The sequence below is a fragment of the Neofelis nebulosa genome, chromosome X (assembly GCF_028018385.1).
Source record: "Neofelis nebulosa isolate mNeoNeb1 chromosome X, mNeoNeb1.pri, whole genome shotgun sequence".
Classification (NCBI taxonomy): domain Eukaryota; kingdom Metazoa; phylum Chordata; class Mammalia; order Carnivora; family Felidae; genus Neofelis; species Neofelis nebulosa.
In genome coordinates, this window is record NC_080800.1 from 88932846 (window position 1) to 88948104 (window position 15259).

General features: G+C 37.4%; 1 protein-coding gene across 3 annotated transcripts in view; it reads left to right on the forward strand.

Moving 5' to 3' along the window:
• COL4A5 (collagen type IV alpha 5 chain) overlaps positions 1 to 15259 on the forward strand; it is a 248812-nt gene that overhangs the window by 85302 nt on the left and 148251 nt on the right. For all 3 annotated transcript variants that reach the window (XM_058714479.1, XM_058714478.1, XM_058714476.1), the window contains exon 2: positions 7543 to 7602. In XM_058714479.1, coding sequence (XP_058570462.1) covers positions 7543 to 7602 — 60 coding nt within the window. The remainder of the gene's footprint in view (positions 1 to 7542; positions 7603 to 15259) is intronic.

The window sequence follows — 15259 nt, forward strand, 5'->3', positions numbered from 1 at the left end:
GTGATTTCTTTTTTTAAAAAATTTTTTTAATGTTTATTTATTTTTGAAAGAAGGAGAGAGTGTATGTGGGAGAGAGGCAGAGACAGAGGGAGACACAGAATCTGAAGCAGGCTCCAGGCTCTGAGCTGTCAGCACAGAGCCCAATGTGGGGCTTCAACCCATGAACTGTGAGATCATGTCCTGAATCAAAGTCAGACGCTTAACCAACTAAGCCATCCAGGCTTCCCATCTTCCTGTTAGTGATTTCTAATTTCATTCCATTATCATAGGAAAACATACTTTGTATGGTTTTAATCCTTCTTAAGTTTATTCAGATTTATTTTATGGCCCAACATATGATCTATCCTGCATAATGTCCTATACAATTTTGGGAAGAATGTATATTATACTGCTTTTGGGTAGAGTGTTGAATAGATGTCTTTTAGGTCTAGTTAGTTTATACTGTTGTTCAAGTCCTCTATTTCCTTATTGATCTTCTGCCTTGCTGTTCTGCTCGTTATTGAAATTTGGATATTAAAGTTACCAACTATTGTTGTTGAACTATTTCTCAATTCAATTCAGTCACTTTTTGTTTCATGTGGTTTGGGGCTCTGTTGTTAGGTGCATTCATGTTTATACTTGTTATGTCTTCTTGGTGATTTGACTCTGTTATCATTATAAAATGTCCTTCCTTATGTCCAGTAATAATTTTATATATATTTTTTCTGTTATGAGTATATCCACTCCAACTTTCTTATGGTTGCTATCTTAGTTCAGGCTGCTATACAAAATACCACATATTTGGTACTTTATATACAATAGAAATGTATTTCTCACAATTCTGGAGGCTGAAATTCTAATATCAGGCTGCCAGCATGGTCAGTTCTGGTGGGAGCCCTCTTTTGGCTTGCAGGCTGCTGATTTCTTAGATCTTCACATGCCAGAAAGAGGGCTAGGTAACTCTTTGGCCTTTTCTCATAAGCGCACTAATCCTACTCCGAGGACAGTGCCATCGTGATCTCATTACCTCCCAAAGTCTTCTCCTTCAAATACCATAACATTGGGATTAAGATTTCAACATATGAATTTGGCAGTATTGGAGAGGTATTGGGGATAAACAGACATTTTGTCTATTGCTGATGCTCTTTGCCTGATTGTATTTCTATTTTATTTTCAGGCTTTTTGTATATTTTAATCTAATGTATTCTCCTATAGACATCATTTGATCCTGCTTTTAAATATGGTCTGACAATCTCTGAATTTTGATTGGCTTGTTTAATACAGTCACATTCAGTGTTATTATTGATATAATTAGATTTTTCTCTGCCTTTTTTGTTTTTGATATTTTTCATGCTTTTTTTTGTTCTTCTGTACCTCCTTTATAGCCTTCTTTTTTAGGAAGTGAATATCTTCTAGTTAAATATTATAATTCCTTTAATGATTTTCTTCACTGTATTTTTGAGTTATTTTCTTACTGGTTGCTGTAGTGCTTACCATGGGCATCATAGCCTGTCAGAATCTACTTAAGATTTACATTAACTTAATTTCAGTAAGATATAGAAATATTACTCCTCTGAAACTCTATTCCCTTTTTCTCCTTTTTATGCTATTATTGTTATACATATTATGTCTATATAAGTTACAAACTCAAAAATACATTGTTATAATTAGAATGTCCCAAGTAAACTCAAGTTCCTTAGAGAGAGCTTCAGAGGTCTCTGGTTTTATGGTTCCCCCACCCCAGCCCCACCACCACCCAGGTAAAACCTCCATGACAGTGTTCCAGAGTGGGGTGCAGGAACAGTGACCTGCTTCTCTCGAAGTGACACTCTGCTTTATGAGCAGGGGCACAGGGAAGGACAGTAGCATCTGGTCTTCTCAACTTGCTTCTGCTAGTATCCACCCTGTGCTCTGTGAGTGAACTGTGGTTAGGGCAGTTGAGTACAGTACTCTCAGTCGGCCATACCTGGGGTAGAATTTTTGTCTTGTGAGTTGAGGCTATGTGGAACACAAAAGCCTTAGAATTCTCAGCTATTTCAAGTTGGAATAGAGCTTTTACAACTTCAAACTGGTCAAGGGGGAGAATGAGAAATGCTGATGGCCTGTTCTAGTGAGACACTGTAGTACTCAACTCAGAGCTGGAGGGAGGGAGAAGGAGCTCCAGGTTCATGTCTGCTTCCACCTTGTGTGGAGCTTTTGTCAAGCTGAATAGAGAAAGGGGAGAGGAAGGGGGTGGGTCATGGCTAAAATGCCATAGATTCTTGTTCTTCATAACTAAGATGTAGTAAATTTTGTTGAATGGTGTTTCTTCATTTGCTGTAGGTTCTTAGGGTAATATCCAGAGACATAAATTTTGTTTTTCCTAAATGTCACCAGCTCTTTTCGTTTGCTAGTGAGATGATCCACAGAGCTCTTCAAGCTGTCATTCACAAAGCCAAGGCATGGCATTGACTTTTTGAAGAGTCCATGGTAGTTGCCCTTCATATGTACCACATTCCAGATTTGTCTGATTATTTCCTTGTATCATGTCATTTTACAATTAATTATACTTGCTGTAATTAGTGATACATTTCTTTTATTTTTCCTGTTTTTTCTAAGATAGCACTTTCTCTTTTTTGCTTTTTTTTTTTTTTTTGGATTTATTAAATATTGTCCCCTCCACTCCTTTAGAATTAACACCTCACTTACCTTCTTTTAAGGTTTACCCTAGGAATTAGAATACCTAAATTGTATGCTTACCTTATCAAAGTCTAAAGTAGTCAATACCTACGCCTGTTTTCTACACAATTACAATAACCTTAGAATATTTTAACTTCAGTCATCCTCTCCTGATTTATAATGTGTTATCACTGTGTTTTTCTTTTAGGTCTGTATTTTTGAACCCTGTGGCTCTCTTTATAATTGTGTTTTATAGTTACTACTTGTTTGCATTTACCCATGAATATAACACTTTTTTTCTCCATTACTTTTGGTATTTTAGACCTCCCATTTCAATTGCATTTCCTGTCATATGAAGGGAGAAGATATTAAAAAGTTTTGAATTTCATTTTGTGTAGTCCTGCTAAGGACCTACTTTCTCAGTTTTTATTTGTCTAAAAATGTCTGTATTTTCACCTTCCTCTTGAAAGGTATCTTTACTGGGTAAAAAATATAAGTTGACAGTTTTCTCTCAGCATATAAAGATGACATTCTAGTCTTCTGGCTTCCATTGTACTTCTGAGAATTAATCTATAAATAATTGTCACTCCTTTGAAGGCAGTCTCCCTTGTCTTTCTTGATATTTTTAAAGCCTTGTCTTTGGTTTTATGTTCTGAAGTTACACTAATTTGTATCTAGTGTACAAATTTTTGATTTTTCTTCCATTGGATCTTTTGGACTTATTGAATTACAGATATTTTTAATTATTTCTTGAAAACCCTGCAATTATCTCTAATTCTTGTCCCTGCTCCATTCCTTCTTTCACCTCTTCTTCTGTAAACCTGATTACCTATATGCTCTCCTTCCTCACTTTGCTTCCATGCTTAACTATCATTTCACATTTTCCCTGTTTTATCTCTATAAATACATTATATCTATACATTATAGATAATTTAGATAATTATAGATATATCTATAATGTATAGAAATACATTATATATATAATACATTATAGATAATTTCTTAACTTTGTCATGTTTTAAACTGTCTCTCAGCTATATGCAGTCTGCTGTGAAGCCCATCCACTGAGTTTTAAATTTCATGGTTTTTAACTTCTAAAATTTATATTTTATTTCAATTCAGCTATGTTACCTTTCTTTTTTTACAATTTCTTGGTTCATTTATTATTTTCAAGTTTTAAAATATCTATAATAATTATAAAAATAGTTATATATTTTGTGTCTAATAATTCTAATACCCGAAATTTTTCTGAGCAGCTTCTGCTGTCAGATGTTTCTCTAGGTTTTTGCTTATGGTATTTTGTTTCCTTGTGTGCTTAGTGATGTTTGAATAGGATATCTTATTTTCCTTTCAAGAAAATTTTTTTTGGGGGGACACCTTCAACTCAGGTCATGATCTCACAACTCATGATCTCACAGCTCTGGGTTCGAGCCCCATATTGGGCTCTATGCTGACAGCTCAAAATCTGGAGCCTGCTTCAGATTCTGTGTCTCCCTCTCTCTCTCTCTGCCCCTCCCCTTCTCACACTCTGTCTCTTGCTCTCTCTCTCTCTCTCTGTCTCTCTCTCACACAAATAAATAAACATTAAAAATACAAAAAATTTTTTTTGAATTCTTTGAAGTTTACTATGAAGATATATTCTTCTACATAAGATTTGTATGTATTTCTGCCCAGCCTCTGGGAGATCAAAGCAATAGGAGTCTACTCTAAGCAAATTTGTAATTCGAGATTACTGGGTCACCCAGCCAAATGCTAATTTGGATTGCAGATATTTATGAGGGCCAGTTTGTGGTTATACTTTCTCAAAGATGTTTTCCCCCTGTACTTCTCTGCTGAGTGCTAAGGTATCTTTCTTAAAATTCCCTGGGGATGAAATCCATCGGGTACTTATATAATACCTTTACACTGAAGAAGTTGTGAAACAAGAATCTCAAATTCTCCAGTTTTGCTAAATGCCCTCAGGGCAAAAGTAGTTTCATTGGTCAGTTTACTGTTATTTTTTTCTGTCTAGATTTTGGCCTGATACCTCCTTTTGTGCTTCTTTTTGATGCTTTAAAACCTATTTACATTTTAAAAGCATTTTTAGTTTCTTTCTTAAGCAGGCATATCAGTCAGGATACTTAACTAGCCACATTATTGGACTATTTCTTATTTTTCTATGCCATTATTTTGTAGTGTATATAGCTTGAATCACTGAATCAGAATTACCTGGAGATGTTTATTAAAAGTTTGGATTCTGGTAGCCAATTTCAAGCTTATTGAAATAGCATTTGTAAGATGGGATCCTAATACCTGAATTTTTGTGAATTTCTTTAAGTGATCTTAATACATACAGAAGTTTGCTTTCATTTACACTTTTAATTCTCATATCTGTTTCTTTTTCTTTTTTTTTTTTTTTTAACCGTGGGGGCCTGAGATCTCAATTCATTGTTTTCTATACTTGTCTTAGCACCCTCTGTTGAACAATCCATTATTTTCACATTTATTGGATAAAAGCCAATTTTTATCATATTATGTGTGTGTGTTTCTGGTCTTTTTGTTACAGTTCATTGAGTTGCCTGTTCTTTGAACAACACCATACTGTTTTAATTATTGTAGCTTCATGATGTGTTTTACAATGTGATAATAAGAAATCTTCCATACTTTTTATTATTTTCTCCCTAAAAGTTTTAAAACATTACTATAGTTGCATCATTTTCTTGCTTTAACAGTGTTCAGTGACTTTGCAGAATTAGTTTTTCCAGTTTTTGAAAAGATTTTCTTTCTTTGGCCTTATTTCCTACTATACTTTTTCATATGGATTTAAGAAGTCCTTAGACTGAGGTACTTAATACTTAATCTGGCTCTTTGCCCACAAAAATTTTGTGTTTTGATTTTAGTACTTAGCATGGACATTTTCCCTCTAGATATCTTTCTGTCCATTCTTCAAAATTGAAGTTGATTTATTTACCTTCTCTACAGAGCTGTTAGTGAACACTCCACACTCAAGGGAGTCCTCTTTGTTAACTTTGATAGCAATTATTGACTATACCATTCATTTTTACTTGGTAAATCCTACTGAATCACATACTGTAAGATCTGGAAGCTTCCTAAAGAGGTTATATCATCCATCTGTCATTTTACCAAAGAGAAAATTGAAGTCTAGGATATGGGAATGACTTGTTTATAGATTCCTTTTTTTAAATATTCTTTTTTTAGAGTTTCCTAATGATTCAATTGCTGAAGTAAACTCAGAATGTATTTCTTGTATTTTAGAGCTCATTCTGTTACCATTGTCTCCTATGTCATTATTCCATTGTATTTAAATTTTATTTTTATTTATTTAGGCATAAGGTTTTTTGTTTTTTTTTAACTAGATTGGAAGTTTCTTAAAGACAGCACTCGTGTCTACACATTTTATGGTACAACTCATAGCCCTAAAACTGTGCTTTGTGCTTATTGGGCACCTAATTAATATTAATGGCTGTTTGTAAAAAATATGTTGCTGCATTAACCAAATGTCAAATTGGGGCTATTTCCATGTGGGCTTCACTGTTATAACTGTATGAAAAGTGGCATCTAGTGGTCGGTGTGTGTATTACAATTGGCTTTAAAAACAACAAAAAAAGCCAGAGTACCAGTGTCATTGTAACGTAGGTGGAATAAATAGAATATAAATTAAATTTTAAAACTGAATTCAAACAAATATCAAATGTTTTAAGTAGCGACCTCTCTAAAGTATAGCTACATTTGAAGTAATAAGTACAAAAAGGTGAAATTACTAATTTTTAAGAAAAATTATATATAAAATTACCTTTGAATTGACATGCACACTTATTCAAAGTTATATTGTTTGTTTACAAATTATATTAGAAGTTGGAGGATATTGTTCGATACTTAGAAGTCAAAAATATTATAAGTAAAATTTATGTAGTATCTTCTCCATATTAACAAACCCTTTCTGTCTATTGTTTTGCATTATTCTCAGGAGCTTAATTTATGTTTTAAAAAGAAGGATTTCTTAATGAAAGATGAAAATGGAAAGTTATACGATCTTTTACTTGTAACACCAGAAGACTATGCACCAATATTTACATTTAAAGTGTAGACAGGGGCGCCTGGGTGGCTCAGTCGGTTAAGGATCCGACTTCAGCTCTGGTCATGATCTCTTGGTCCATGGGTTCGAGCCCCGCATCGGGCTGCGTGCTGACAGCTCAGAACCTGGAGCCTGCTTCGGATTCTGTGTCTCCCTCTCTCTATGCTCCTACCCCACTCATTCTCTGTCTCTCTCCATCTCTAAAAAAATGAAGAAACGTTAAAAAAATTTAAAAAATAAAGTATAGACATACATTTCAAAGTCAAATGTTAGTTATTTTTAAATGTATAGCCATTTTGTACACTATCCTTTATCCTCCATTAATGCTTGTAACTGATTATTGATAATATGCACAATCTAATTCAGTGAATATGACCATTGACAGTTCTCGTCTTGTGAATTGGTATCTTCTAAAATTTGTAAGTTTATATTTTGGAATCTACAATTCATGTTTGCACAAAAAAGTTATACATCTTAAATTAGCCTCTGTTCCTGACATACTGTAATGTAATTTTTCTGTATGGAATTATCCTTTCCATTAGAGAGCAGTGATGTACTTTTTCACTTTAAAATTTTTTCACTTTTTTCACTTTAAAATTATGAAAGTTACATCTGCTCATTATGAAAAGATCAAATGGAAATGTGTACCATAAAAGGTGAAAGCTTCCCCAGAGGCAACCATTGTTTGCAATTTGGTATATATCTGTTCAGATATTTTTCTGGTATTAGTTTTACAAATTTGGATTGTTGAGTTTAGTTGAGGGGTAAGTCAGAGACTGATTTTCAGGTTCATATTTAATAATCTTTCTCCCTCTTTTTCTTCCTTATAGGCTTGCTATGGGTGTTCTCCAGGATCAAAATGTGACTGTAGTGGTGTAAAAGGAGAAAAGGTGAGATTTGAGATGAGCCTTTGAAACTTAGTAAAACCAGTAAAATAGTGTTTTAATATTTTTTTTAAATCAGGGCTTCTACCTCAGCATCTAAGTAAATAAAATTAATTCTACCATACTGCTTATTTTAGATAATTATAAGGATTAGACTATATCTCAGGAGTTAGCAAACATTTTCTGTAAGAGACCATATAGTAAATATTTTAGGTTTTGTGGGCCACATAATATCCCTATCACACAATTTTTAACATTTTTTTAAAAAGTCCTTTAAGAGTATAAAAAAATGTCTTAGCTCTTGGACTGTACAAAACAGACTTCTTACTGCATTTGGTCTGAGAGCTGTAGTCTACCAACCTATCTATGATCAATCTTGTTAAAACCACTAACTTAATAGGCAAAAGAAGAGAAAAACTCTAAGAAAGAAACTAACATTTATCAGGCTACTCATCTGTGTTGAGTATCATACTAGCCAATTTCATGTATTTTTATCTAGTCCATGTAAGTTAACGATTAGTGAACCTCTATTTTTATCTCACTTTTCCAATAGCAGCACCCCTATTGTATACATACGATAATTACAAAGTAAGTATTGATGGGGCACCTGGGTGTCTCAGTTGATTAAGCATCTGACTTCGGCTCAGGTCATGATCTCAAGGTTCATGAGTTCGAGCCACATGTCGGGTTCTGTGCTGACAGCTCAGAGCCTGGAGCCTGCTTCAGATTCTGTGTCTCCCTCTCTCTCTGCTTCTCCCCTGCTCATGCTCTCTCTTTGTCTCTCAAAAATAAATAAACGTTAAAAAAATTTTTTAAAAACAAAACAAAAAAACTAAGTGTTGGTGAGGATTAAGTAGCATAAACCTAGCCACTCTGAATCAGTGACTGACAGTGAAATTAGAAGATTAAAACACGATAGCGAATTGTGCTAAGAGAAATGGGTTTATACTCTAGTCTTCACTGTCTAGGGCTTAATAAATATTTTTGAATGAATCAGTGAATATTACTAATTGTATATGACAAATTTTAGGATATTATCTCAAGAGCATATTCCAGTTAGGGATATAGGATGTCTACTAGCACATTAAAGATGTTTAAAAGTCTTGATATAAAGAAACGTATTTGTTTTGCAATGCTATATTTCCAAGTTCCATTTGACCCACCTCTTTCTAACAGAACACTTATTAATAATAATTGAATTGTGTTATCTAGAACACCTATTTTTAAATTTTTTTTAAATGTTTATTTATTATTTTTTGAGAGCCAGAGAGCGTGACCAGGGGAGGGGCAGAGAGAGAGGGAGACACAGAATCCGAAGCAGGCTCCAGGCTCTGAGCTGTCAGCACAGAGCTCGATGTGGGGCTCAAACTCACAGACTGTGACATTATGACCTGAGCTGAAGTCAGACGCTTAACCGACTAAGCCTCCCAGGCACCCCTAGAACACCTATTTAAGTGACATTAGTTTGAGGGAAGTAGTTTTATTTATTTTTTTATTTTTTAAAAGTGTTTATTTATTTTTGAGAGAGACAGAGTGCGAGCAGTGGAAGGACAGAGAGAGGGAGACACAGAATCCGAAGCAGGCTCCAGGCTCCTAGCTGTCAGCACAGAGCCCGATGCAGGGCTCAAACTCATGAGCTGTGAGATCATGACCTGAGCCAAAGTTAGACGCTCAACCGACTGAGCCACCCAGGCACCCTGGGAGTAGTTTTATAGTAAGGGTGCTTTCTGTAGTGATAAAAAGACCAAAAGAGATTCATTTCTGATATTGGCACAGTGATTTTTATCAGACTAACTCTTCTTAAAATAAGAAGTAAATACTCTGGACAAAAATAACACCTACTTAATGGTCATATAGTGACCAAAAGTAGGAAAAAGTTAGAGAGGATTCTTCTCTTGAAAGAAAGGGAGTACACTGAGCAAGTTTGCACTTAGGTGGCTTTTCTCCTGAGAGCACCCTTCAGTCTGCTTGGCAAAGGATGGCTAGAATCCAGACTAAAAGCCACAGTCTTCTTGGCTTGAGAAGTTGAGGAAAGAGTTGAGGATTCCAGAATGACTGGAAAGTGATAGGAGATATGCTGCAATAGAGGGAGCCACAGAGAACGGAGCCCAAAAATTTCCTTATAAACTCCACCCAAATTCTTGATTGAGTCCTGAACTTTATATGTATAGGGGAGGATTCACACAATCCACCAAAAGGAATAGCTGGAAGGCCACGATAACTGAACATAGATTTAACTGCTGTCCACTAAAGGGAAAATATAATTTTTAAGTTTTAGTTCACCTGAGTTTACTGTTTTCTAAAGCAAAAGTTCAATACTCTTCCGAGGAAGAAAAAAGAACCTAGGATGTCTACAATATACAATGTCTAATGTGCTATTAAAACTTATAGTCATGAGGGGCGCCTGGGTGGTGCAGTTGGTTAAGCGTCCGACTTCAGCCAGGTCACGATCTCGCGGTCCGTGAGTTCGAGCCCCGCGTCAGGCTCTGGGCTGATGGCTCGGAGCCTGGAGCCTGTTTCCGATTCTGTGTCTCCCTCTCTCTCTGCCCCTCTCCCGTTCATGCTCTGTCTCTCTCTGTCCCAAAAATAAATAAAAAAGAAACCTTGAAAAAAAAAAAAAACTTATAGTCATGAGAAGTAACAGGTAATAGTGATCCATAGTCAAGAAGAAGACTCATGAATGAAAACTAACTCTGAAATGACACATATTAAAATTTGTAGATAAAGATTTAAAGCAGATAGGATAAATATATTTGTTGATTTAAAGGGAAATGTGCTCCTAGGAATGAATAAATAGAGCATCACAACAGAGCACTGGAAACTAAAAATAATGAGGAAAATCTAGATTTGAAAAGCAAAATATCAGAGAGAACAATTTACCAGATTGGCTTATAACAGCAGAATGATGACAGTGGAATAGAGGGTCAGTGAACTTAGAGATGAATCAGAGGAAAAATGCAACCTGAAGAACAAAGGGAAAGAATAGGGCCTCAGTGACCTCTGGGACAATAAAAATGGTTTAATGTAAATGTAAATGGGGTCCCCTAACAATGGGAGTGATCAAACAGGGGAGAAAAAGGAATAAAAATTAATAGGACAGTGGTAATGGAAAGAATTTTTCACATTTGGTGAGAAACATAATTTTTTTAATATGAAATTAATTGTCAAATTGGTTTCCATAAAACACCCAGTGCTCAACCCAACAGGTGCCCTCTTCAATGCCCATCACCCACCCTACCCTCCCTCCCACCCCCCATCAACCCTCAGTTTATTCTCAGTTTTTAAGAGTCTTTTACGATTTGGCTCTCTCCCTCTCTAACTTTTTTTTTTTCCTTCCCCTCCCCCATGGTCTTCTGTAAGTTTCTCAGGATCCACATAAGAGTGAAAACATATGGTATCTGTCTTTCTCTGTATGACTTTATTTCACTTAGCATAACACTTTCCAGCCTCTACTACAAAGCTGTAATCATCAAGACAGCATGGTATTGGCCCAAAAACAGACACATAGACCAATGGAATAGAATAGAGACTCCAGAATTGGACCCACAAAAGTATGGCCAACTAATCTCTGACAAAGCAGGAAAGAATATCTGATGGAAAAAAGACAGTCTCTTTAATAAATGGTGCAGGGAGAACTGGACAGCAACATGCAGAAGAATGAAGAAATATAAATTTATAGATATAAGAAATTCAGCACATCATAAGCAGAATAACAACAAAGAAAACTATACTTAGACACATCATAATGAATCTATTGAAAAATCAGATTAAAAGAAAATATTGAAGGAAGCTAGAGAAAAAAATACACATTACATAAAGAGGCACAATGATATGAATGATGACGGGCTTCTCATCAGAGAGAATGGATACTGTACAACAATGTAAAAACATCACTAGAGAATTTAACAAATCTGCAAACACAATTGTTATATACAATTAAAATATACATAAAAATAAAGGCAAACAAAGAAACAAAACTGGACTCTTAAATACAGAGAATGAAGTGGTGATTGCCAGAGGGGAAAATGAGGGAGGGATGGGTTAAATAGGTGGAAGGGCTTAAGATGTACAAATTTCCACTTATAAAATAAACAAGTCATGTAGATGAAAAGTGCAGCATAGGGAGTATAGTTGACAATATTGCCATAACGTTGTATGGTGACAGGTGGAGACTACACTTAGGGTGAACCTTGAGTAATGCTGAGAATTGTGGAATGGAGTTAAAGCAGGGTTTAGTGGGAAAGAATTTTAAATACCTATGTTAGGAGAGAGGGAAGATGGCGGCGTAGGAGGACGCTGGGCTCACCGCGCGTCCTGCTGATCACTTAGATTCCACCTACACCTGCCTAAAGAACCCAGAAAACCGCCAGAGGATTAGCAGAACGGAGTCTCCGGAGCCAAGCGCAGACGAGAGGCCCACGGAAGAGGGTAGGAAGGGCGGCGAGGCGGTGCGCGCTCCACGGACCGGCGGGAGGGAGCCGGGGCGGAGGGGCGGCTCGCCGGCCAAGCAGAGCCCCCGAGTCGGGCTGGCAAAAGCGGAGGGGCCGGACGGACTGTGTTCCGACAGCAAGCGCGACTTAGCGTCTGGGAGGTCAGAAGTTAACAGCTCTGCTCAGAAAGCGGGAAGGCTGGAGGACAAAGGGAAGGAGAGCTGCTGAGCCCCCGGACGGCAGAGCTCAGCTTGGCGGGGAACAAAGGCGCTTGCCAGCGCCATCTCCCCCGCCCATCCCCCAGCCAAAATCCCAAAGGGAACCAGTTCCTGCCAGGGAACTTGCTCGCTCCGCCCAAACACCCAACTCTGTGCTTCTGTGGAGCCAAACCTCCAGCAGCGGATCTGACTCCCTCCCGCTGCCACAGGGCCCCTCCTGAAGTGGATCACCTAAGGAGAAGCGAGCTAAGCCTGCCCCTCCTGCCCCCGTGCACCTTGCCTACCCACCCCAGCTAATACGCCAGATCCCCAGCACCACAAGCCTGGCAGTGTGCAAGTAGCCCGGATGGGCCACACCACCCCACAGTGAATCCCGCCCCTAGGAGAGGGGAAGGGAAGGCACACACCAGTCTGACTGTGACCCCAGCGGTGGGCTGGGGACAGACATCAGGTCTGACTGCGGCCCCGCCCACCAACTCCAGTTATACACCACAGCACAGGGGAAGTGCCCTGCAGGTCCTCACCACTCCAGGGACTATTCAAAATGACCAAACAGAAGAATTCCCCTCAGAAGACTCTCCAGGAAATAACAACAGCAAATGAACTGATCAAAAAGGATTTAAATAATATAACAGAAAGTGAATTTAGAATAATACTCATAAAATTAATCGCTGGGCTTGAAAACAGTATACAGGACAGCAGAGAATCTCTTGCTACAGAGATCAAGGGACTAAGGAACAGTCACGAGGAGCTGAAAAACGCTTTAAACGAAATGCAAAACAAAATGGAAACCACCACGGCTCGGATTGAAGAGGCAGAGGAGAGAATAGGTGAACTAGAAGATAAAGTTATGGAGAAAGAGGAAGCTGAAAGAAAGAGAGATAAAAAAATCCAGGAGTATGAGGGGAAAATTAGAGAACTAAGTGATACACTAAAAAGAAATAATATACGCATAATTGGTATCCCAGAGGAGGAAGAGAGAGGGAAAGGTGCTGAAGGGGTACTTGAAGAAATTATAGCTGAGAACTTCCCTGAACTGGGGAAGGAAAAAGGCATTGAAATCCAAGAGGCACAGAGAACTCCCTTCACACGTAACTTGAATCGATCTTCTGCACGACATATCATAGTGAAACTGGCAAAATACAAGGATAAAGAGAAAATTCTGAAAGCAGCAAGGGATAAACGTGCCCTCACATATAAAGGGAGACCTATAAGACTCGTGACTGATCTCTCCTTTGAAACTTGGCAGGCCAGAAAGGCTTGGCACGATATCTTCAGTGTGCTAAACAGAAAAAATATGCAGCCGAGAATCCTTTATCCAGCAAGTCTGTCATTTAGAATAGAAGGAGAGATAAAGGTCTTCCCAAACAAACAAAAACTGAAGGAATTTGTCACCACGAAACCAGCCCTACAAGAGATCCTAAGGGGGATCCTGTGAGACAAAGTACCAGAGACATCACTACAAGCATAAAACATACAGACATCACAATGACTCTAAACCCGTATCTTTCTATAATAACACTGAATGTAAATGGATTAAATGCGCCAACCAAAAGACATAGGGTATCAGAATGGATAAAAAAACAAGACCCATCTATTTGCTGTCTACAAGAGACTCATTTTAGATCTGAGGACACCTTTAGATTGAGAGTGAGGGGATGGAGAACTATTTATCATGCTACTGGAAGCCAAAAGAAAGCTGGAGTAGCCATACTTATATCAGACAAACTAGACTTTAAATTAAAGGCTGTAACAAGAGATGAAGAAGGGCATTATATAATAACTACAGGGTCTATCCATCAGGAAGAGCTAACAATTATAAATGTCTATGCGCCAAATACCGGAGCCCCCAAATATATAAAACAGTTACTCATAAACATAAGCAACCTTATTGGTAAGAATGTGGTCATTGCAGGGGACTTTAACACCCCACTTACAGAAATGGATAGATCATCTAGACACACGGTCAATAAAGAAACAAGGGCCCTGAATGATACATTGGATCAGATGGACTTGACAGATATATTTAGAACTCTGCATCCCAAAGCAACAGAATATACTTTCTTCTGGAGTGCACATGGAACATTCTCCAAGATAGATCATATACTGGGTCACAAAACAGCCCTTCATAAGTTTACAAGAATTGAAATTATACCATGCATACTTTCAGACCACAATGCTATGAAGCTTGAAATCAACCACAGGAAAAAGTCTGGAAAACCTCCAAAAGCATGGAGGTTAAAGAACACCCTACTAACGAATGAGTGGGTCAACCAGGCAATTAGAGAAGAAATTAAAAAATATATGGAAACAAACGAAAATGAAAATACAACAATCCAAACTCTTTGGGACGCAGCGAAGGCAGTCCTGAGAGGAAAATACATCGCAATCCAGGCCTATCTCAAGAAACAAGAAAAATCCCAAATACAAAATCTAACAGCACACCTAAAGGAAATAGAAGCAGAACAGCAAAGGCAGCCTAAACCCAGCAGAAGAAGAGAAATCATAAAGATCAGAGCAGAAATAAACAATATAGAATCTAAAAAAACTGTAGAGCAGATCAACGAAACCAAGAGTTGGTTTTTTGAAAAAATAAACAAAATTGACAAACCTCTAGCCAGGCTTCTCAAAAAGAAAAGGGAGATGACCCAAATAGATAAAATCATGAATGAAAATGGAATTATTACAACCAATCCCTCAGAGATACAAAAAATTATCAGGGAATACTATGAAAAATTATATGCCAACAAATTGGACAACCTGGAAGAAATGGACAAATTCCTAAACACCCACACTCTTCCAAAACTCAATCAGGAGGAAATAGAAAGCTTGAACAGACCCATAACCAGCGAAGAAATTGAATCGGTTATCAAAAATCTCCCAACAAATAAGAGTCCAGGAGCAGATGGCTTCCCAGGGGAGTTCTACCAGACGTTTAAAGCAGAGATAATACCTATCCTTCTCAAGCTATTCCAAGAAATAGAAAGGGTAGAATAATAGTCATAAAATTAATCG